Here is a 26,394-nt window from a genome sequence, read left to right as displayed (position 1 = left end):
GAGCAGTTAACATATAATAATGATATGAATCGATAATAAAGGTTTTTTGGAAAGTAACTTAAACCAAACCAAAAAAACCGAATGAAACCAAACCGAACCAAAGCAAACCTAACCAAAGCATCCGAACCAAACCAAACCGAACCGAACCAAAACAAACCGAATTAAACCGAATCAAACCAAATTATTGGGCCTAGGGGCCTAGCCAAAATGCTGAATTCGTCCCTGGAAATACAGGGCCATAAATTTTTGCGCTTGAAAAATTTTATTGAAACAACTGTTTACTAGAATAAAGATCATTAATTCTTGGAAATAATATTCTCGAAATGACCGCCATTCCTAAAATTTGGCTCTTATATTTTCGAAAACACTCCTACAGAGTGTTTTACCCATTTTGAATTGTTCTTGTAGAGGAAAATTTCATTAAATTCCCTTTGATTGTATGTCATCTTGTGGCATCTATGTTGTAGCTCTCAAAATAATTTAGCAGCATTTGCGGGCCATTTATGCCCTTTGAAGATATATCCAATGAATGTTTCACTTTTACCTAACCTTACGGTGCCCGTTCTGAGCCCCCTTCTGCTAATATCTTATTTAAACATTTCCACTTGGATTTCATTAATTGACCCATTAGTACATCTAAGCCTGTGCCTACACATAACCAAATATTTCCGTAATTCAAGATATATTTGCTACCGCATTCTTAAATGAATGCGTAAACTGAAAATTTTTCCAGTAAAATAAATTTTAATATTATATTTCAGCTTCAAAATATACTATAAACATTTTACAAGGTCCCAACTTGGCAATACCGACGCCATCCATCATTTGTTTACATAGAACACAAATCCAATAACAAAAAAAGTGAGGTTAGTTCGTTCAACGTACAACATCCAAAAGTTGTACGCTCAAAAACTAAATAAAGCAGTATAAAAATCAATTTTCAAATATTTCACTGCAGTAAAATTAACCTTAACCTTAAAGCGAACTTTTTTAATTAAATTTGAAGTATTTATTGACGAAGATGTTGAAATGTCAATCAGAATCTTTTTATCTATGATCGTTGTCATAATCTCTATGGTTAGCATAAGGTTAACTTTGTTCGTTTGTCTATGATTAGTATAACATGTTTGTGAGTTACTCTACAAATTTTGTTAAATTAAGTAATGAAATATAATATAATAAAAACCACCGGCTTGAAATAATTACATAACACCTCAACAAAAGAAACAACTAATTCCGCTGACACATTAAGTCACTCCTTGACATTTGGAAACGTCACATTTGTCATAACTGTCATGAATTCTCTTATTTTCTAGTTAACTCTCGACATTGACGAGCGTTGGAAGCAATGTCCTGCGTATCCTTTAACATTAGGTAGATCCAGGTACTAAGCAAACTCTTTTGGTGGTTTTCCAATGGTATTTATGGTTGTATGACACATTGAGGTGATTTAAAAGATTGATACCAACAATAAAGTGTGTTTTGCTTTCTGGAATTGTAATTTTGAAACGGGCGCCTTCATCTCTTCGTAGAAACGTCAGTTCAGCCTTCCCGCAGGCTCCCGCAATCAATTTTCAGTTATTAAACTACCCACTGCAGCATTTCTGACCTCTTTTGACTTTGATTTCACGTTAATATCTCACATTTTTCGGTAGTAATCCCTAATTATAAAATTGGAGACGGCTACATCAAATTCGGTAACTTAAAAGACTTGTAAGTGTGCTGTATATCAACCCACGGAATTTATAACCTAAAAATACCGTTCACAAATAACAACACGAGCGGAACTTCATGCTAGTTATGCAGGATGTTGTTAAGGAATGAAGTATTTATATTTTTAAACCTTCTTGATTATTTTTCGAATCTTCGTAATTGAATTTATTTATTTTTTTTTTTTGATATTTCATGGTTGGTTAATGCAGTTTTATTTTTTTATCGTATTGATGACTTTTTAGTCTATTTTTTAAATACTGTGATGTCTGCCCTATGTAGACTTCGTAACAATGAAGAATTATATTAGAAGATGTAACCAGAAACGAAAAATAATACATGAAAGTGTTTAATTATTCATTTCTTTACGTCGCATTACGACAACAAAATAATATTTATTCAAATTCTGTTTATATAGGAGATGTTTCATAATTAATTTAACAAGTTTTTAGTGCCATTATTATAATAAAATAATAATTAAATAAATTCGTTTTTTCCCACTAGTGTGATTATAAAAATTGACATGTTAATCATTGTTAATAATGGCAGGAAGCGAAAATATTTACGTATATAATGAACAGTATTATTTTTAGGTTAGATGATCAAGTTTAATTTTACCAGGCTTGCCAACTACGTGCGATCAAAATTCTGGTCACCAAATCAATCAATTAAGTCAATTATTGATCGAAAACTTGATATTTCCAGCGACAATTTGATTATTGATTTTTGAAATCGATGAATTTAATGTTTTTATCTTAACTAATCATTTCCCTGACGATTAATATACAAGTATTCGAAACCTTGGGATATATTAAAGTTAGTACACTTTGGTGTTCAATTTTGCCACATTCCCACTACGAAAACTAACTTCATTAACTATTCTTTGGCACTAGCGAATTCAGTAGCGTTGGTTGCAGTTTTCTGAAGAAATCTATTTGATTTTTCCACGGTGGCGCAAGAAAATGAAGATACACAGCGGTTTCAAGTGATCAAACACTTCTGGTTGATCTTGGTCCAAATCTTCTAAGCTCAACGGATATTTCAACGCATCATCGTAGTAAAAATCTGCTTTTGCTGAAGCATAAAATCGAAATATTTTGTGCGTACCGCTACTGACGTTGGGACTAATAACCGAAATTGCCACCTCGTTTCAAGTGGATAATGAGGAATGCAAAAATATTAGAGATCAAAATATAAAGTGGTCGTTGGATTGTATACATGTGCGCGCTGGTGATTTGAATTTACGATGCTGGAACTACTCACGTTATCAAGTAAATATCGAAAATTAATAAAATTCAAATGTTGAATGAACTATTAAAGGTGAGGAATATAAATAATGTTGTTGTAAACTAATTTTAGTATAAAAACAAACGCTAGATGTCTTTGGTTATGTCTCAATAATTACTGCAGGTTTTTCAATTCTATCTTTTTAAAAAAATCAAAAATTGCTGCATAAAATAGGCAAAAAAAACACATCTTGAAAGTATATGAAGTTTGGATCTTTCTAATTCAAAATTCTTTCATTACCAGCATAAATAAAACAAAAGTTAGGTTAGGTTAGGTACCAACCTAATTAAAACAAAAGTTAGGTTGGTAATGTTTGTGTCATATCCATTTAATAAATTTCAAAATTAAAAAATTTCTTTTTCATGTTGTCAAACGAAGCTCGAAGCGATGTTCTACCAATAAATAATAGTGCTTGTTCTTTTTTTACTTTATACGAGGGTATATTGATATTTTGTCGGGCAGTGCGACAAGTTAAAACTTGAAGGTACCGTCTGATTTATTCACTGTTCTGTGAAGTATTTTTTCGGTGTTTATGATTGTAGTTTAGTCCCAGTTAGCCCTGTGATGCACAAGAACGTGCTGTGGTTTATACTTTTTGAACCAAGACTTCTTTTTGTGACATTATTCTACGAATTGTTCTCGTTCTCGATAATTCAGACTTGTAAGTTTTAAAAGGGGTAAAACCAATGAACTATCGGTTGAAACTCGTGCACTGATCTCAAGTTTTCATAATCTAGACAAAAGTAACCGTACCATTGCTGCCCAATTTGAAAATACCGAGGACTACAAAGTGAAGCTGCCGATACGAAATGTTCAGATGTATAAATCTGAAAATCTGAGGCATGAAGAATGGGAGAGAGTTTTATGAAGAGGAGAGTCAAAGATTGAGGTTAGAAATATATTAAATCTGGAAATCTGAGGCACGAAGAGTGGAAGAGAGTTTTATGAAGAGGAGAGTCAAAGATTGAGGTTAGAAATATATTAAATCTGGAAATCTGAGGCACGAAGAGTGGAAGAGAGTTTTATGAAGAGGAGAGTCAAAAATTGAGGTTAGAAATATATTAAATCTGGAAATCTGAGGCACGAAGAGTGGAAGAGAGTTTTATGAAGAGGAGAGTCAAAGATTGGGGCTAGAAATATACTAAATCTGGAAATCTGAGACATGAAGAGTGGGAGAGAGTTTTATGAAGAGGAGAGTCAAAGATTGAGGTTAGAAATATACTAAATCTGGAAATCTGAGACACGAAGAGTGGGAGAGAGTTTTATGAAGAGGAGAGTCAAAGATTGAGGTTAGAAATATACTAAATCTGGAAATCTGAGGCACGAAGAGTGGGAGAGAGTTTTATGAAGAGGAGAGTCAAAGATTGAGGTTAGAAATATACTAAATCTGGAAATCTGAGACACGAAGAGTGGGAGAGAGTTTTATGAAGAGGAGAGTCAAAGATTGGGGCTAGAAATATACTAAATCTGGAAATCTGAGGCACGAAGAGTGGAAGAGAGTTTTATGAAGAGGAGAGTCAAAGATTGGGGCTAGAAATATACTAAATCTGGAAATCTGAGACATGAAGAGTGGGAGAGAGTTTTATGAAGTGGAGATTCAAAGATTGAGGTTAGAAATATATTAAATCTGGAAATCTGAGGCACGAAGAGTGGAAGAGAGTTTTATGAAGAGGAGAGTCAAAGATTGGGGCTAGAAATATACTAAATCTGGAAATCTGAGACATGAAGAGTGGGAGAGAGTTTTATGAAGAGGAGAGTCAAAGATTGAGGTTAGAAATATACTAAATCTGGAAATCTGAGACACGAAGAGTGGGAGAGAGTTTTATGAAGAGGAGAGTCAAAGATTGAGGTTAGAAATATACTAAATCTGGAAATCTGAGGCACGAAGAGTGGGAGAGAGTTTTATGAAGAGGAGAGTCAAAGATTGAGGTTAGAAATATACTAAATTTGGAAATCTGAGACACGAAGAGTGGGAGAGAGTTTTATGAAGAGGAGAGTCAAAGATTGAGGTTAGAAATATACTAAATCTGGAAATCTGAGGCACGAAGAGTGGGAGAGAGTTTTATGAAGAGGAGAGTCAAAGATTGAGGTTAGAAATATACTAAATCTGGAAATCTGAGGCACGAAGAGTGGAAGAGAGTTTTATGAAGAGGAGAGTCAAAGATTGGGGCTAGAAATATACTAAATCTGGAAATCTGAGACATGAAGAGTGGGAGAGAGTTTTATGAAGAGGAGAGTCAAAGATTGAGGTTAGAAATATACTAAATCTGGAAATCTGAGACACGAAGAGTGGGAGAGAGTTTTATGAAGAGGAGAGTCAAAGATTGAGGTTAGAAATATACTAAATCTGGAAATCTGAGGCACGAAGAGTGGGAGAGAGTTTTATGAAGAGGAGAGTCAAAGATTGAGGTTAGAAATATACTAAATCTGGAAATCTGAGACACGAAGAGTGGGAGAGAGTTTTATGAAGAGGAGAGTCAAAGATTGAGGTTAGAAATATACTAAATCTGGAAATCTGAGGCACGTAGAGTGGGAGAGAGTTTTATGAAGAGGAGAGTCAAAGATTGAGGTTAGAAATATACTAAATCTGGAAATCTGAGGCACGAAGAGTGGGAGAGAGTTTTATGAAGAGGAGAGTCAAAGATTGAGGTTAGAAATATACTAAATCTGGAAATCTGAGGCACGAAGAGTGGGAGAGAGTTTTATGAAGTGGAGAGTCGAAGATTGGGGCTAGAAATATACTAAATCTGGAAATCTGAGACATGAAGAGTGGGAGAGAGTTTTATGAAGTGGAGAGTCGAAGATTGAGGTTAGAAATATACCAAATCTGGAAATCTGAGACATGAAGAGTGGGAGAGAGTTTTATGAAGTGGAGAGTCGAAGATTGGGGCTAGAAATATACTAAATTTGGAAATCTGAGACATGATGAGTGGGAGAGAGTTTTATGAAGAGGAGAGTCAAAGATTGAGGTTAGAAATATACTAAATCTGGAAATCTGAGGCACGAAGAGTGGGAGAGAGTTTTATGAAGAGGAGAGTCAAAGATTGAGGTTAGAAATATACTAAATCTGGAAATCTGAGACATGATGAGTGGGAGAGAGTTTTATGAAGAGGAGAGTCAAAGATTGAGGTTAGAAATATACTAAATCTGGAAATCTGAGGCACGAAGAGTGGGAGAGAGTTTTATGAAGAGGAGAGTCAAAGATTGAGGTTAGAAATATACTAAATCTGGAAATCTGAGACATGAAGAGTGGGAGAGAGTTTTATGAAGTGGAGAGTCGAAGATTGGGGCTAGAAATATACTAAATCTGGAAATCTGAGACATGAAGAGTGGGAGAGAGTTTTATGAAGTGGAGAGTCGAAGATTGAGGTTAGAAATATACCAAATCTGGAAATCTGAGACATGAAGAGTGGGAGAGAGTTTTATGGAGTGGAGAGTCGAAGATTGGGGCTAGAAATATACTAAATCTGGAAATCTGAGACATGAAGAGTGGGAGAGAGTTTTATGAAGTGGAGAGTCGAAGATTGAGGTTAGAAATATACCAAATCTGGAAATCTGAGACATGAAGAGTGGGAGAGAGTTTTATGAAGTGGAGAGTCGAAGATTGGGGATAGAAATATACTAAGTCTGGAAATCTGAGACATGAAGAGTGGGAGAGCGTTTTATGAAGTGGAGAGTCGAAGATTGAGGTTAGAAATATACTAAATCTGGAAATCTGAGGCACGAAGAGTGGGAGAGAGTTTTATGAAGTGGAGAGTCGAAGATTGGGGCTAGAAATATACTAAATCTGGAAATCTGAGACATGAAGAGTGGGAGAGAGTTTTATGAAGTGGAGAGTCGAAGATTGAGGTTAGAAATATACTAAATCTGGAAATCTGAGGCACGAAGAGTGGGAGAGAGTTTTATGAAGTGGAGAGTCGAAGATTGGGGCTAGAAATATACTAAATCTGGAAATCTGAGACATGAAGAGTGGGAGAGAGTTTTATGAAGTGGAGAGTCGAAGATTGAGGTTAGAAATATACCAAATCTGGAAATCTGAGACATGAAGAGTGGGAGAGAGTTTTATGAAGTGGAGAGTCGAAGATTGGGGCTAGAAATATACTAAATCTGGAAATCTGAGACATGATGAGTGGGAGAGAGTTTTATGAAGAGGAGAGTCAAAGATTGAGGTTAGAAATATACTAAATCTGGAAATCTGAGACATGAAGAGTGGGAGAGAGTTTTATGAAGTGGAGAGTCGAAGATTGAGGTTAGAAATATACCAAATCTGGAAATCTGAGACATGAAGAGTGGGAGAGAGTTTTATGAAGTGGAGAGTCGAAGATTGGGGCTAGAAATATACTAAATCTGGAAATCTGAGACATGAAGAGTGGGAGAGAGTTTTATGAAGTGGAGAGTCGAAGATTGAGGTTAGAAATATACCAAATCTGGAAATCTGAGACATGAAGAGTGGGAGAGAGTTTTATGAAGTGGAGAGTCGAAGATTGGGGCTAGAAATATACTAAATCTGGAAATCTGAGACATGAAGAGTGGGAGAGAGTTTTATGAAGTGGAGAGTCGAAGATTGAGGTTAGAAATATATTAAATCTGGAAATCTGAGACATGAAGAGTGGGAGAGAGTTTTATGAAGTGGAGAGTCGAAGATTGGGGCTAGAAATATACTAAATCTGGAAATCTGAGACATGAAGAGTGGGAGAGAGTTTTATGAAGTGGAGAGTCGAAGATTGAGGTTAGAAATATATTAAATCTGGAAATCTGAGACATGAAGAGTGGGAGAGAGTTTTATGAAGTGGAGAGTCGAAGATTGGGGCTAGAAATATACTAAATCTGGAAATCTGAGACATGAAGAGTGGGAGAGAGTTTTATGAAGTGGAGAGTCGAAGATTGAGGTTAGAAATATATTAAATCTGGAAATCTGAGACATGAAGAGTGGGAGAGAGTTTTATGAAGTGGAGAGTCGAAGATTGAGGTTAGAAATATATTAAATCTGGAAATCTGAGGCACGAAGAGTGGAAGAGAGTTTTATGAAGAGGAGAGTCAAAGATTGGGGCTAGAAATATACCAAATCTGGAAATCTGAGACATGAAGAGTGGGAGAGAGTTTTATGAAGTGGAGAGTCGAAGATTGGGGCTAGAAATATACTAAATCTGGAAATCTGAGACATGAAGAGTGGGAGAGAGTTTTATGAAGTGGAGAGTCGAAGATTGGGGCTAGAAATATACTAAATCTGGAAATCTGAGACATGAAGAGTGGGAGAGAGTTTTATGAAGTGGAGAGTCGAAGATTGAGGTTAGAAATATACCAAATCTGGAAATCTGAGACATGAAGAGTGGGAGAGAGTTTTATGAAGTGGAGAGTCGAAGATTGGGGCTAGAAATATACTAAATCTGGAAATCTGAGACATGAAGAGTGGGAGAGAGTTTTATGAAGTGGAGAGTCGAAGATTGAGGTTAGAAATATATTAAATCTGGAAATCTGAGACATGAAGAGTGGGAGAGAGTTTTATGAAGTGGAGAGTCGAAGATTGAGGTTAGAAATATATTAAATCTGGAAATCTGAGGCACGAAGAGTGGAAGAGAGTTTTATGAAGAGGAGAGTCAAAGATTGGGGCTAGAAATATACTAAATCTGGAAATCTGAGACATGAAGAGTGGGAGAGAGTTTTATGAAGTGGAGAGTCGAAGATTGGGGCTAGAAATATACTAAATCTGGAAATCTGAGACATGAAGAGTGGGAGAGAGTTTTATGAAGAGGAGAGTCAAAGATTGAGGTTAGAAATATACTAAATCTGGAAATCTGAGACATGAAGAGTGGGAGAGAGTTTTATGAAGTGGAGAGTCGAAGATTGGGGCTAGAAATATACTAAATCTGGAAATCTGAGACATGAAGAGTGGGAGAGAGTTTTATGAAGTGGAGAGTCAAAGATTGGGGCTAGAAATATACTAAATCTGGAAATCTGAGACATGAAGAGTGGGAGAGAGTTTTATGAAGTGGAGTGTCGAAGATTGGGGCTAGAAATATACTAAATCTGGAAATCTGAGACATGAAGAGTGGGAGAGAGTTTTATGAAGTGGAGAGTCAAAGATTGGGGCTAGAAATATACTAAATCTGGAAATCTGAGACATGAAGAGTGGGAGAGAGTTTTATGAAGTGGAGAGTCGAAGATTGGGGCTAGAAATATACTAAATCTGGAAATCTGAGACATGAAGAGTGGGAGAGAGTTTTATGAAGTGGAGAGTCGAAGATTGAGGTTAGAAATATATTAAATCTGGAAATCTGAGACATGAAGAGTGGGAGAGAGTTTTATGAAGTGGAGAGTCGAAGATTGAGGTTAGAAATATATTAAATCTGGAAATCTGAGGCACGAAGAGTGGAAGAGAGTTTTATGAAGAGGAGAGTCAAAGATTGGGGCTAGAAATATACTAAATCTGGAAATCTGAGACATGAAGAGTGGGAGAGAGTTTTATGAAGTGGAGAGTCGAAGATTGGGGCTAGAAATATACTAAATCTGGAAATCTGAGACATGAAGAGTGGGAGAGAGTTTTATGAAGTGGAGAGTCGAAGATTGAGGTTAGAAATATACCAAATCTGGAAATCTGAGACATGAAGAGTGGGAGAGAGTTTTATGAAGTGGAGAGTCGAAGATTGGGGCTAGAAATATACTAAATCTGGAAATCTGAGACATGAAGAGTGGGAGAGAGTTTTATGAAGTGGAGAGTCGAAGATTGAGGTTAGAAATATATTAAATCTGGAAATCTGAGGCACGAAGAGTGGAAGAGAGTTTTATGAAGAGGAGAGTCAAAGATTGGGGCTAGAAATATACTAAATCTGGAAATCTGAGACATGAAGAGTGGGAGAGAGTTTTATGAAGTGGAGAGTCGAAGATTGGGGCTAGAAATATACTAAATCTGGAAATCTGAGACATGAAGAGTGGGAGAGAGTTTTATGAAGTGGAGAGTCGAAGATTGAGGTTAGAAATATACCAAATCTGGAAATCTGAGACATGAAGAGTGGGAGAGAGTTTTATGAAGTGGAGAGTCGAAGATTGGGGCTAGAAATATACTAAATCTGGAAATCTGAGACATGAAGAGTGGGAGAGAGTTTTATGAAGTGGAGAGTCGAAGATTGGGGCTAGAAATATACTAAATCTGGAAATCTGAGACATGAAGAGTGGGAGAGAGTTTTATGAAGTGGAGAGTCGAAGATTGAGGTTAGAAATATACCAAATCTGGAAATCTGAGACATGAAGAGTGGGAGAGAGTTTTATGAAGTGGAGAGTCGAAGATTGGGGCTAGAAATATACTAAATCTGGAAATCTGAGACATGAAGAGTGGGAGAGAGTTTTATGAAGTGGAGAGTCGAAGATTGAGGTTAGAAATATACCAAATCTGGAAATCTGAGACATGAAGAGTGGGAGAGAGTTTTATGAAGTGGAGAGTCGAAGATTGGGGCTAGAAATATACTAAATCTGGAAATCTGAGACATGAAGAGTGGGAGAGAGTTTTATGAAGTGGAGAGTCGAAGATTGGGGCTAGAAATATACTAAATCTGGAAATCTGAGACATGAAGAGTGGGAGAGAGTTTTATGAAGTGGAGAGTCGAAGATTGAGGTTAGAAATATACCAAATCTGGAAATCTGAGACATGAAGAGTGGGAGAGAGTTTTATGAAGAGGAGAGTCAAAGATTGGGGCTAGAAATATACTAAATCTGGAAATCTGAGACATGAAGAGTGGGAGAGAGTTTTATGAAGTGGAGAGTCGAAGATTGAGGTTAGAAATATATTAAATCTGGAAATCTGAGACATGAAGAGTGGGAGAGAGTTTTATGAAGTGGAGAGTCAAAGATTGAGGTTAGAAATATATGTAATCTCGACTGTAGAGCAGGGGGAAGGCTCGGTAATGTTTTGGAGAGAGAACGACTGGAGACCTAATAGAAATTGAGTGGATTTTGTATAAAAAAAGCTATAAAAGTATTAAAAAATCGGCGGAAAATATATTTTCTTGTATAACAATGATCCCAAGCATTCCTGGATGCTTTGCAAGGAATATTTGTTAGAATTGGAAAGAAATAATGCATTGAAATTTATTATATGGCGGTCACCTTAACCTGATTGAGTTGTTGTGGGGTAAATCGGTCAAGGAAGTCAGAAGGAAGTGTCCTGCTTCTACTTTATATATTTGGAATATTTTACCACCTATTTTTCGATAGTGAATCAACAACCCTCGTATTAATACCTAATTAAATTAAATTGAAAATTGAAGATTCTTTATACGTTTTAAATGAAAAATAACAGTTATAATGCTGACCTATAAACTAATACCGAATTCGCCGAACCACATTTGAATATTTATTATAAGAAAAAAATTTATTTCTACTCCTAACGTGCTACAAACAAAACTATCAGTTCGCGGCGGTTTACCTACCAGATCTGACTTGTTCTCGCGACTACATTGTTCTCCAAACAACCGTGGGAAGTGATTAATTATTTAAAATAACAACTAAACAGGTTTTTTTTACACTTTGTGCGATTTACTTTGTATTAATTACAAAAAGAAGGAAGTACATCAGTAAGATCTGAAGGTGATATTTTAATTATGGTAAGTATTTAGTCGTATTATCAAAAAAAAAAAAAAATGTAAACAAATAATACTTACGGTTTCGAAGAGAACAAGTTTGATAAATGTTTTATGTTTTAAATTGCGCTTTTACTTTATAATCAAATATAGTTTTTGTTAAACTACTTGCTGTTTATCGATAAAAATTTAATGAAGAAATTGCATTAAATATTGATAATTTCGTAATAAAAACGAATATTCTGATAACAATCTATTGACATACAAGATTTAGTACTATTTCAGCCTTGAGCTTGAAACTTATTCACGCAAAACTAATATTACAAAAGAAAAATCAATCTTTGAATCGTTTCTCCAATGAATCGACTGTTTTCATGTTAATATCCTCTAAATTTGAAACTGCACACCAAGCTCTACATTATCAGGTGTTTCTCCATCACCATCGTACATATTTGAAAGTCTTGGGATCAGATTATCTTCAAAAAAGTAAGTAAAACAATACGTGGCTAATTAAATTTTGACATATGGCAACACTGATGTGAATACGTCAAAACTGACAATGACATAATGAAGTTTGACATTTCTAATAGTGAACATACTCAGCGTTGTCAAACAAGTGCTATTTGTAATACTTGAAACGTCGCGTTCATTTTAATGCCATGATTTTCTATGAATTTCAACGTGGATTAAACCTGTGTTTGGATAGTTTTCGGAATTCACTTTGCTACAAGATGAATTCAAGCAAAAGTCGTCCAAAATCGGCTGGACATTTGGATGTCAAAAAGAATTGTTCACGTTGAATACTTCATAATTTGACATTCGCTCAAAAAAAAGCTCCTGTCGATTGGTGCAAAGAAATGGTGAATAAATTCAATCGTGGTGCTTCTCCATCACCTCATAATTGGTTGTCCAACCACCGAATACACCAGATCTGTCCCCCGGCGACATTATAGCCCAATTTGGTACAAATCTTTCAAGGGTTGGACCAGATATGAGACCTCCAGCTGATGGAGCTGGACCAACTATACTAACGAAGATTATCGCTGGTATAAAAGACGGAGAAACACTTGGACAACGATGAGAAACGAAGACAAGAGAGGTTATTAGAGTGTCTATCATCTTCAGCAACTTTATTCACTTTCTAAGTTGTTTTCAGTAGTGGAAAAGAAGAAGAGGATTGCCGAACGCTTCTATCGAACCTTTCGTTATTTGAAAGGTGCATTTTGAACAGTGTAGGTGTGTACAACCCTCCAAATCACAAGAACTTCGTTATCGTGTAAATGTTGTGGAAACTAAGCATCATTTCAAACAATTAACAAAATAGGAACGTTTGTTAACGTTATTATATACAAAATTGTTTCTGTTGATTTCTCAATCACACTCAGTTTGATATTAAATCGTGATCAATTGCCTGTAATTTAAGATGTTGTGGAATTTTAATGATTATTATTTGTTATAAAGCATTTATAAATTGATTTTACTGCTGGCACGAAAATAATCGCAATTATGTTAAAATTTAAATTCGTATGTATGTTTAGAACGTGTCTGTTTGTTTTCAATCTGATCACGACAACACTTTAGCTGGTAATTCGAATACAATTACTGTACAAGAGAGTGTGGATATGTCTGTAGATTGTAATGGAAAGACGTGTCTTGGTAGTTGATTTCACTTACACTTCTGCAAACAAAGAAGTCCCGATAAATTGACACCTACAGGTGAGGTCGGTGATCGTGAGTGTCTGTCTTGCAAATACAGCTCTGGGTGGGATTATGTTGGAAATCTCGGAAAGGCATCTGACGTGGTAGTACAAGTAAAACAGATCAAGGACGTTTTGAGCTGTAGAAGTTTCTGGATCGTCTCTAACTCGAATTGCTTCCTTCTGTATTAAGTCAAGTATGTTTGGGGGCCGTATTCCAAAGATAGACAAACATTTTTAAAAAAAGATAGGCATTAGTATTATAAAAACGAATATTTGAAACGTATTAACAAAATCGAGTGTAGGCTAGTGTTATTTACTCTGTTTTATTCTGATTTTTGTGGTCGATGCAACAATTCAAACTATAAAAATAATAACAAATTGCCCGCAGATTCAACCATCTGTTGGTAATGCTTTCAATTTCGATATTTTTAAAATAATAGAACCTTGGAAGAATTTACCTACATAATCCTTATTCAAATAAATCAACTGGTTGCTAGATAAAGTGGGTTAGATATAAATTTCTGGTATGAATGCAATTTTAATTTCAATCAATATTTCATAAATACGTACGGCATTCATACCAAATTAATAAATAATGTTTACTCCCCGTATAAAATTCGATGTACATCTAACGAACCGTCAGTCCACGTGGACTCATCTATTAATCAATGAAAACATTGACCGAAGCTGTATGTACACAATTTCTTCGAAATATTCCAGCCAAAAAGTCTGCGATAGCTTAGAAATTTTGTGTCAAGTTTTGTCAGGTTTAAACACGCCAAACTGAATAACCGAATCGTCAAGAATCGTTCGATGGCGACTAGATTGAACGTGTAATCAAAGAGGAATATTAGTATGTGGTATCACCCTCTTTACAACCCTTCATAATTCAATCAAATGTTGTCTCTAGTTCAGACGATTCTGACTACCATTATTAGTTGTAAAGATACTTTGAAATTTTGTTTTGTTTTACTTGCAAAGAATTTATTTTCGCTTTGAAATTTCGTTTTTCGGAAGAAAAAACGAATGGGGTACAAAAAGGGATCAGTACAGTCTGGTACCCTGTTTAAACCAAACTCCCTTACAGGCAGGTACATTTTACTCGTCCTGGACTTCCAAAATGGCTCTATTTGGGAACACAAAACATTTACTGTACTAGTTATTTTGCTCAAATTACATCCTATATATCTGATAAGTTTTTTTGATATAATAAATGATTTCTATTGCAGTCTAACCTTCCAAATGTCATTGTTGCAAAGTCCATCGAAAACCACAGTTTTCTCAAAAGATAGATGACGTAAAATGACTACAATGGAATCAACGTCTCCAAACGAAAAACTCTTTTATCAGCCGGGAATCAACGATGAAATTAACGAGCTCAAAAATTTATACGAAGAATCAAATTATAAAATTCTACCGCAATCGTGTAGGAATGTACATCTACTTTCAACTCCTAGTGCTCCTAACCTCAACCGAATACACACATTTAGCAGTCTCACCAAATTGTCCCATGCTCCAAGTTTGGGAAGAGTTTCCACGGCCAATAGTTCGTTATATCATTCGCCTGGGTCGGTTAGGCTAGACGGTATAAGGTAAGTTTTTTTTGATAATGGTTTTGGTATGTTTCCGTTTTTTTTAATGGATATATTATCATGGAAAGCTTTTATCCGGATAAACCCCAACTACCGAAGATAAACTTATATTAGGAAAGGCCCTGATACAGAAACAATTTTCCTCTGCAGAATTGGAATTGTGGCGATTTGGGCTTCGGTCTACAGCTTCTCCACCGTGCTTGAAATCAAATAAAGGTTTGCAATGAGAATAATAAAAATGGAATAGACAAAACAAAAGATATTTGATGTATGTAAAGCAGATTACCTGGAAGTACCTGGTACAACAAAGAAAACACGAAAATTTTGATGTGACGATGTGGGGGACTTCTTCGTAAGCGGTGGCTAGTAGCCAATGAGAAATTACGCGTTAAACAAATAAAGTTTATGGTATTGGAAAGGTTATAAAATTGATTAAGTATTTTGAATCAAAACCTTCGTCAGATGACCATCTAAGGTACTAGAAGAGAAGCATAATCCCAGCTAAAGCTGATGACTGGTCCAGGGTATACTTAAAGCATCGCAATTTGCTGCAGCAGTACTTTTAAGATGGTACAAAACTATTGAGCGGCTTAACAAGATGTCGACGAATAACTGTCAAGCCGAGTGACAGATGACACAAGTGTGTGACACATTCTGGTGGGCAGATAATCAATGTTCAAGAGGACGTCCTGGAAAGGAGCTAGAGGGAACATCTTGAACTCAAGACTTCTTTGCTTTCTACACAAAGCGAACGTCACAATTTGTAGTCTAACTCATAAATTAACCTCCATAGGACCCAACCACAATTGATGGAAACTCGTATCAATCAGATTCATATTCTAAAAAACGGTGTTGCCATATCTACTTATAATAATTATTTTTGTTTCTTCTTTACCGAAATAATCGAGAGTAGATTCAACTATGATTAAATTACGATGACTGCATACCGGGTAAACAAAAATTACTTATATCGTCGTAGCAACGCATAAATATTATCTTATTTTGATATAATTAATTGTAATCATAAAATCAAAGTACCAAACCTCTCACAATGATATTATCAAGTTATTTATCACGTTTTGATAAGGAATCTATGTCATGTTAAGTACATCATAGTTATTTCAAGTTAACTATGTCGAAGAGCAATTAATTTCCGAGTAAACTTTGATTTACCAAGTGAAATAAACGTCTTCTTTCCAGAAATTGTTTAAATAAATATATACCAGGTGAGATTTATTACATTTAATTATGTTTGCGTAAGGAAGGTCACCTTAGTGAACCAAGGTAAACATATTCAATAATATATGTCGAATTTCCATTTCCTCGGTGAAATTCCAAGGAGTAGGTAGATTGAGTCCTTGGTATCGAAGAAAAGGAGTAATTCGTCGCTCGGAGTTGAAAGATTGAGACCAAGAAATCGGATCGATGATCTAACGCCCTCTGTTGAACCGAAACGTCGATAAAACTTAAATTTACCTTTAGTTTCTTTCTTCATAGTGGCCTTGAACGCATTTAGGTTATGTTTTGATCTATTTCCTTTCAGTAATTCCCAGTCCCAGATCTATTTGGGTTCTTCTGTGAAAGTACAAGCTTGACAAACAGCATGTTCTTCTTTATGAATCGTCCTCTTTGTAACCATTTCATAGAATGGTTACAAAGGGATTTCCGAGTTAATAAAACAATGGTTTTGGTGATAAAATGCTATTGAATCAAAGGCTGGACTCAATAAACATTAGTTGGACTGTGGCTAACTGTTTAGAAGTAGTTTGTTAAGAAGCGAAGACGAAGCGTGCAGTGGACGTCCCAAAGAGACTATCGTCGACGAAAACATCCAAAAATTCCACAAAATAAGACTAAAACAGCCGAGATAAACCCGAAATTTTTCGTTGACATGTGACAATGGATGGAATTCCATACCGCAGTCCCATCTACGGTCAGCTGAGTGTACTGCACGTGAAGAACCAACTTCAGAGCGTGGAATCACGCATCTGGTGACTGTATTTGGGGGTATTGAATATGCAATTGGATGAAAATCTGTGTTTTCTAAATATTTTAGATAAGGACGTAATAAATATTGAGGAAAATAAATGTGACACGTAGATGTCACGATAACGAAACATCGTCACTGTAAACATAGGTATATGTATAGAAAAAAACAAATTTTAGTTCAACATTTCTCGCTGCTGTGTTAATTTTCTGTACAAATAGTAATCACGTATTAATAATTTGTCGTATATGTGGTTTTATTAGTTCTTTTTCGAGTTTTATCATGTGTTAAGTATATTATAATTAATTTGCTTGGGTTTGGTTTTTTTTTTGTTGAAAAAAAATGGTTGCGGAAGGAGAAACAAGACTTTTAATCAAAGAACCTCCTTCTCCTATAAGTATTCTTAAATATGGAGACATATCTGGGGAAAATTTGAAAACGCCTAGTTCACCTAGTCAAACGAGCAGGTAAATAATTTTATTCAATTTCTAAAAAATTAGAAACACCCATTTAAGTTCCTTGTATAACTTTTTATTTACTAATATTACTAAAAAAATTATCGTTAATAAAAAATTGCGAATTAAAACCAAAATTGCGACAATTATATATAAAAAAGTGGAAAATTCGCAGATTCGTAGATTTCTAAAAAATCTGAATGAAACATCGCGTTCTGCGTGGGTTTTTTCTCAACTTTTCAAACTTCGACTCCTACTGATTTGATTTAAATGATATTACCATCAAATTTCATTAGGTAGCAGATTTCCAGCTACCTTATAGATTTATTAGCATTGGGTGACCGTGGATAGCCTCCAGAGCCCGATTTCTGAATCAGTTATTGTATATTCAGAAATTAACAACTTCAAACCGAGATATCTCGAATCCGAGCGATCGGATTTGAATGATTTATCCATTAAACTCCACTAGCAGAATCCCAATTAGTCGATAAGTTTACAAATATTAGCATTGAATTATTATAAATACTATTCAGAGCTCGATATCTGATTCAGGTAATGAATATTCGGAAAGCAACAACTTCAAACCGAGATATCTCGAATTCTAGCGATCGGATTTGAATGATTTATCCATTAAACTCCACTAGCAGAATCCCAATTAGTCGATAAGTTTACAAATATTAGCATTGAATTATTATAAATACTATTCAGAGCTCGATATCTGATTCAGGTAATGAATATTCGGAAAGCAACAACTTCAAACCGAGATATCTCGAATTCTAGCGATCGGATTTGAATGATTTATCCATTAAACTCCACTAGCAGAATCCCAATTAGTCGATAAGTTTACAAATATTAGCAATGAATTATTTTAAAAACTATTCAGAGCTCGATATCTGATTCAGGTAAAGAATATTCGGAAAGCAACAACTTCAAACCGAGATATCTCGAAATCTAGCGATCAGATTTGAATGATTTATCCATTAAACTCCACTAGCAGAATCCCAATTAGTCGATAAGTTTACAAATATTAGCATTGAATTATTTTAAAAACTATTCAGAGCTCGAAATCTGATTCAGGTAAAGAATATTCGGAAAGCAACAACTTCAAACCGAGATATCTCGAATTCTAGCGATCGGATTTGAATGATTTATCCATTAAACTCCACTAGCAGAATCCCAATTAGTCGATAAGTTTACAAATATTAGCATTGAATTATTATAAATACTATTCAGAGCTCGATATCTGATTCAGGTAAAGAATATTCGGAAAGCAACAACTTCAAACCGAGATATCTCGAAATCTAGCGATCAGATTTGAATGATTTATCCATTAAACTCCACTAGCAGAATCCCAATTAGTCGATAAGTTTACAAATATTAGCATTGAATTATTTTAAAAACTATTCAGAGCTCGATATCTGATTCAGGTAAAGAATATTCGGAAAGCAACAACTTCAAACCGAGATATCTCGAAATCTAGCGATCAGATTTGAATGATTTATCCATTAAACTCCACTAGCAGAATCCCAATTAGTCGATAAGTTTACAAATATTAGCATTGAATTATTATAAATACTATTCAGAGCTCGATATCTGATTTAGGTAAAGAATATTCGGAAAGCAACAACTTCAAACCGAGATATCTCGAATTCTAGCGATCGGATTTGAATGATTTATCCATTAAACTCCACTAGCAGAATCCCAATTAGTCGATAAGTTTACAAATATTAGCAATGAATTATTTTAAAAACTATTCAGAGCTCGATATCTGATTCAGGTAATGAATATTCGGAAAGCAACAACTTCAAACCGAGATATCTCGAATTCTAGCGATCGGATTTGAATGATTTATCCATTAAACTCCACTAGCAGAATCCCAATTAGTCGATAAGTTTACAAATATTAGCATTGAATTATTTTAAAAACTATTCAGAGCTCGATATCTGATTCAGGTAATGAATATTCGGAAAGCAACAACTTCAAACCGAGATATCTCGAATTCTAGCGATCGGATTTGAATGATTTATCCATTAAACTCCACTAGCAGAATCCCAATTAGTCGATAAGTTTACAAATATTGTTATTGAATTATAATAAATACTATTCAGAGCTCGATATCTGATTTAGGTAAAGAATATTCGGAAAGCAACAACTTCAAACCGAGATATCTCGAATTCTAGCGATCGGATTTGAATGATTTATCCATTAAACTCCACTAGCAGAATCCCAATTAGTCGATAAGTTTACAAATATTAGCATTGAATTATTTTAAAAACTATTCAGAGCTCGATATCTGATTCAGGTAATGAATATTCGGAAAGCAACAACTTCAAACCGAGATATCTCGAATTCTAGCGATCGGATTTGAATGATTTATCCATTAAACTCCACTAGCAGAATCCCAATTAGTCGATAAGTTTACAAATATTAGCATTGAATTATTTTAAAAACTATTCAGAGCTCGATATCTGATTCAGGTAAAGAATATTCGGAAAGCAACAACTTCAAACCGAGATATCTCGAAATCTAGCGATCAGATTTGAATGATTTATCCATTAAACTCCACTAGCAGAATCCCAATTAGTCGATAAGTTTACAAATATTAGCATTGAATTATTATAAATACTATTCAGAGCTCGATATCTGATTTAGGTAAAGAATATTCGGAAAGCAACAACTTCAAACCGAGATATCTCGAATTCTAGCGATCGGATTTGAATGATTTATCCATTAAACTCCACTAGCAGAATCCCAATTAGTCGATAAGTTTACAAATATTAGCAATGAATTATTTTAAAAACTATTCAGAGCTCGATATCTGATTTAGGTAAAGAATATTCGGAAAGCAACAACTTCAAACCGAGATATCTCGAATTCTAGCGATCGGATTTGAATGATTTATCCATTAAACTCCACTAGCAGAATCCCAATTAGTCGATAAGTTTACAAATATTAGCAATGAATTATTTTAAAAACTATTCAGACCTCGATATCTGATTCAGGTAATGAATATTCGGAAAGCAACAACTTCAAACCGAGATATCTCGAATTCTAGCGATCGGATTTGAATGATTTATCCATTAAACTCCACTAGCAGAATCCCAATTAGTCGATAAGTTTACAAATATTAGCATTGAATTATTTTAAAAACTATTCAGAGCTCGATATCTGATTCAGGTAATGAATATTCGGAAAGCAACAACTTCAAACAGAGATATCTCGAATTCTAGCGATCGGATTTGAATGATTTATCCATTAAACTCCACTAGCAGAATCCCAATTAGTCGATAAGTTTACAAATATTAGCATTGAATTATTTTAAAAACTATTCAGAGCTCGATATCTGATTCAGGTAAAGAATATTCGGAAAGCAACAACTTCAAACCGAGATATCTCGAAATCTAGCGATCAGATTTGAATGATTTATCCATTAAACTCCACTAGCAGAATCCCAATTAGTCGATAAGTTTACAAATATTAGCATTGAATTATTATAAATACTATTCAGAGCTCGATATCTGATTTAGGTAAAGAATATTCGGAAAGCAACAACTTCAAACCGAGATATCTCGAAATCTAGCGATCAGATTTGAATGATTTATCCATTAAACTCCACTAGCAGAATCCCAATTAGTCGATAAGTTTACAAATATTAGCATTGAATTATTATAAATACTATTCAGAGCTCGATATCTGATTTAGGTAAAGAATATTCGGAAAGCAACAACTTCAAACCGAGATATCTCGAATTCTAGCGATCAGATTTGAATGATTTATCCATTAAACTCCACTAGCAGAATCCCAATTAGTCGATAAGTTTACAAATATTAGCATTGAATTATTTTAAAAACTATTCAGAGCTCGATATCTGATTCAGGTAATGAATATTCGGAAAGCAACAACTTCAAACCGAGATATCTCGAATTCTAGCGATCGGATTTGAATGATTTATCCATTAAACTCCACTAGCAGAATCCCAATTAGTCGATAAGTTTACAAATATTAGCAATGAATTATTTTAAAAACTATTCAGAGCTCGATATCTGATTCAGGTAATGAATATTCGGAAAGCAACAACTTCAAACCGAGATATCTCGAATTCTAGCGATCGGATTTGAATGATTTATCCATTAAACTCCACTAGCAGAATCCCAATTAGTCGATAAGTTTACAAATATTAGCAATGAATTATTTTAAAAACTATTCAGACCTCGATATCTGATTCAGGTAATGAATATTCGGAAAGCAACAACTTCAAACCGAGATATCTCGAATTCTAGCGATCGGATTTGAATGATTTATCCATTAAACTCCACTAGCAGAATCCCAATTAGTCGATAAGTTTACAAATATTAGCATTGAATTATTATAAATACTATTCAGAGCTCGATATCTGATTTAGGTAAAGAATATTCGGAAAGCAACAACTTCAAACCGAGATATCTCGAAATCTAGCGATCAGATTTGAATGATTTATCCATTAAACTCCACTAGCAGAATCCCAATTAGTCGATAAGTTTACAAATATTAGCATTGAATTATTATAAATACTATTCAGAGCTCGATATCTGATTTAGGTAAAGAATATTCGGAAAGCAACAACTTCAAACCGAGATATCTCGAATTCTAGCGATCGGATTTGAATGATTTATCCATTAAACTCCACTAGCAGAATCCCAATTAGTCGATAAGTTTACAAATATTAGCAATGAATTATTTTAAAAACTATTCAGACCTCGATATCTGATTCAGGTAATGAATATTCGGAAAGCAACAACTTCAAACCGAGATATCTCGAATTCTAGCGATCGGATTTGAATGATTTATCCATTAAACTCCACTAGCAGAATCCCAATTAGTCGATAAGTTTACAAATATTAGCAATGAATTATTTTAAAAACTATTCAGAGCTCGATATCTGATTCAGGTAATGAATATTCGGAAAGCAACAACTTCAAACCGAGATATCTCGAATTCTAGCGATCGGATTTGAATGATTTATCCATTAAACTCCACTAGCAGAATCCCAATTAGTCGATAAGTTTACAAATATTAGCAATGAATTATTTTAAAAACTATTCAGACCTCGATATCTGATTCAGGTAATGAATATTCGGAAAGCAACAACTTCAAACCGAGATATCTCGAATTCTAGCGATCGGATTTGAATGATTTATCCATTAAACTCCACTAGCAGAATCCCAATTAGTCGATAAGTTTACAAATATTAGCAATGAATTATTTTAAAAACTATTCAGACCTCGATATCTGATTCAGGTAATGAATATTCGGAAAGCAACAACTTCAAACCGAGATATCTCGAATTCTAGCGATCGGATTTGAATGATTTATCCATTAAACTCCACTAGCAGAATCCCAATTAGTCGATAAGTTTACAAATATTGGCATTGAATTATTTTAAAAACTATTCAGAGCTCGATATCTGATTCAGGTAAAGAATATTCGGAAAGCAACAACTTCAAACCGAGATATCTCGAAATCTAGCGATCAGATTTGAATGATTTATCCATTAAACTCCACTAGCAGAATCCCAATTAGTCGATAAGTTTACAAATATTAGCATTGAATTATTATAAATACTATTCAGAGCTCGATATCTGATTTAGGTAAAGAATATTCGGAAAGCAACAACTTCAAACCGAGATATCTCGAAATCTAGCGATCAGATTTGAATGATTTATCCATTAAACTCCACTAGCAGAATCCCAATTAGTCGATAAGTTTACAAATATTAGCATTGAATTATTATAAATACTATTCAGAGCTCGATATCTGATTTAGGTAAAGAATATTCGGAAAGCAACAACTTCAAACCGAGATATCTCGAATTCTAGCGATCAGATTTGAATGATTTATCCATTAAACTCCACTAGCAGAATCCCAATTAGTCGATAAGTTTACAAATATTAGCATTGAATTATTTTAAAAACTATTCAGAGCTCGATATCTGATTCAGGTAATGAATATTCGGAAAGCAACAACTTCAAACCGAGATATCTCGAATTCTAGCGATCGGATTTGAATGATTTATCCATTAAACTCCACTAGCAGAATCCCAATTAGTCGATAAGTTTACAAATATTAGCAATGAATTATTTTAAAAACTATTCAGAGCTCGATATCTGATTCAGGTAATGAATATTCGGAAAGCAACAACTTCAAACCGAGATATCTCGAATTCTAGCGATCGGATTTGAATGATTTATCCATTAAACTCCACTAGCAGAATCCCAATTAGTCGATAAGTTTACAAATATTAGCAATGAATTATTTTAAAAACTATTCAGACCTCGATATCTGATTCAGGTAATGAATATTCGGAAAGCAACAACTTCAAACCGAGATATCTCGAATTCTAGCGATCGGATTTGAATGATTTATCCATTAAACTCCACTAGCAGAATCCCAATTAGTCGATAAGTTTACAAATATTAGCATTGAATTATTATAAATACTATTCAGAGCTCGATATCTGATTTAGGTAAAGAATATTCGGAAAGCAACAACTTCAAACCGAGATATCTCGAAATCTAGCGATCAGATTTGAATGATTTATCCATTAAACTCCACTAGCAGAATCCCAATTAGTCGATAAGTTTACAAATATTAGCATTGAATTATTATAAATACTATTCAGAGCTCGATATCTGATTTAGGTAAAGAATATTCGGAAAGCAACAACTTCAAACCGAGATATCTCGAATTCTAGCGATCGGATTTGAATGATTTATCCATTAAACTCCACTAGCAGAATCCCAATTAGTCGATAAGTTTACAAATATTAGCAATGAATTATTTTAAAAACTATTCAGACCTCGATATCTGATTCAGGTAATGAATATTCGGAAAGCAACAACTTCAAACCGAGATATCTCGAATTCTAGCGATCGGATTTGAATGATTTATCCATTAAACTCCACTAGCAGAATCCCAATTAGTCGATAAGTTTACAAATATTAGCAATGAATTATTTTAAAAACTATTCAGAGCTCGATATCTGATTCAGGTAATGAATATTCGGAAAGCAACAACTTCAAACCGAGATATCTCGAATTCTAGCGATCGGATTTGAATGATTTATCCATTAAACTCCACTAGCAGAATCCCAATTAGTCGATAAGTTTACAAATATTAGCAATGAATTATTTTAAAAACTATTCAGACCTCGATATCTGATTCAGGTAATGAATATTCGGAAAGCAACAACTTCAAACCGAGATATCTCGAATTCTAGCGATCGGATTTGAATGATTTATCCATTAAACTCCACTAGCAGAATCCCAATTAGTCGATAAGTTTACAAATATTAGCATTGAATTATTTTAAAAACTATTCAGAGCTCGATATCTGATTCAGGTAATGAATATTCGGAAAGCAACAACTTCAAACCGAGATATCTCGAATTCTAGCGATCGGATTTGAATGATTTATCCATTAAACTCCACTAGCAGAATCCCAATTAGTCGATAAGTTTACAAATATTGGCATTGAATTATTTTAAAAACTATTCAGAGCTCGATATCTGATTCAGGTAATGAATATTCGGAAAGCAACAACTTCAAACCGAGATATCTCGAATTCTAGCGATCGGATTTGAATGATTTATCCATTAAACTCCACTAGCAGAATCCCAATTAGTCGATAAGTTTACAAATATTGGCATTGAATTATTTTAAAAACTATTCAGAGCTCGATATCTGATTCAGGTAATGAATATTCGGAAAGCAACAACTTCAAACCGAGATATCTCGAATTCTAGCGATCAGATTTGAATGATTTATCCATTAAACTCCACTAGCAGATCTCAGCCACTCGATAAGAAATACAGGAATTAACTAAGAGATAGAGAAAGTTTGATGAAAGCAGAAATAAATAAGGAAGCAGAAACCAGATTACTAAGCATTAACTAAGACAAAACAAAGTGTATGTTAAGTCCAAGACGAGGACGAAAGAAATGCAGAAGCAGATAACGAACTTTTCTGTTATCAAAAGAGGTTTGGGCATATACAACGGAAAGTCAACTCTGTTAAAAAAAGTATAGAGTAAGAACCAGTAAAATAGATATAAAACAGTTGGGAAGAAAAAATATACGAAGACTAAGTTCTCATGGAAGGAAATAGTGAAAAAAACGCATGATTAAAGGATATTTATCGCGTTTCCGTAAATTCGAAGGGTTCAATCGACGATCGAAGAGGCTCTGGATCATTCGTGGCGGGGTAACTTTCACTATTTCCACCTGATAATCGGATTCCTGTCGATATAACAATAAAACCAACACATTCCAAACAATCTATTTTATATAGTACTACACATTATTTATATTATTCATTTTTTACGATATTATGAATCATCGTGTGTATACACCGACACTCATTGACAATTAAAATGATATAACCAAAATAATATATAAAATTTCGTATATTTACTCAAGTGATTAGACAAATTGAAATAGAACTATGCAACTGAGTGTATCGAGATTTATTTTATGTCTGCGATTCTTTGAACGAGAAATATTAATACAAATATATAAGACACGAAGGTGTCACGATAACAAAATCACCGTAAATTTTGATAAAAATCTCAATTTTCATTTTCGCATTCCATCGCTGAATGCGTTCAGTTGACGTGATATAGTTTTTCGGGAAAGAAATGAGCGTGAAAAGTAACGAAATAAAATTATCCATAGACGAAACGTATTCTCCGGGCAACATTCAAATAAATCCGGTCAACAAATCGAGACAAAGTTTGGCGTCTCGTGGTAAACTGAGGTAAATAATTTCTTCGATAAATTACATTTTAGAAAATTTCTGTTTGACTATAAAATATTAATTAATCGCTGCCATACATTCTTAAGCTAATGACATTAATAAAAAAATTTTGCCCGCCTTTATAATCCATTGTTTTCTTTCTCGAAAATTCAGACTTGAAAGTTTCGAAACGGGTTAAATCAAGGACTAAGCGCCAAGTCTTCGCACTCTAGGCAATACCTCGACGTACTACAACGTGAAAAAATTTTATCCACCAAGAGCTTTGACGATAAAAAACATTCAGTTGGTCGAAAAACATATA

The 26,394-nt window shown here is 34.4% G+C and overlaps 1 protein-coding gene across 11 annotated transcripts in view; it reads left to right on the top strand.

Annotated features, from left to right (window-relative positions):
* The first annotated feature begins 2,898 nt into the window (after positions 1 to 2,898).
* LOC130450503 (ATP-sensitive inward rectifier potassium channel 12-like) overlaps positions 2,899 to 26,394 on the top strand; it is a 51,743-nt gene continuing 28,247 nt past the window's right edge. For 2 of the 11 annotated variants that reach the window (XM_056788923.1, XM_056788933.1), the window contains exons 1-2: positions 2,899 to 3,030; positions 14,500 to 14,862. In XM_056788923.1, the coding sequence (XP_056644901.1) occupies positions 14,573 to 14,862 (290 nt within the window). In that variant the 5' untranslated portion in view covers positions 2,899 to 3,030; positions 14,500 to 14,572. Of the gene's footprint in view, positions 3,031 to 11,398; positions 11,595 to 14,499; positions 14,863 to 15,931; positions 16,089 to 16,405; positions 17,317 to 25,057; positions 26,094 to 26,394 lie in introns of those variants that run through there. The other 9 variants (XM_056788927.1, XM_056788935.1, XM_056788932.1 and 6 more) reach the window with 8 other exon arrangements.

Source organism: Diorhabda sublineata, chromosome 11 (genome assembly GCF_026230105.1).
Source record: "Diorhabda sublineata isolate icDioSubl1.1 chromosome 11, icDioSubl1.1, whole genome shotgun sequence".
NCBI classification, from domain to species: domain Eukaryota; kingdom Metazoa; phylum Arthropoda; class Insecta; order Coleoptera; family Chrysomelidae; genus Diorhabda; species Diorhabda sublineata.
This window is presented reverse-complemented; position numbering and strand designations above follow the sequence as displayed.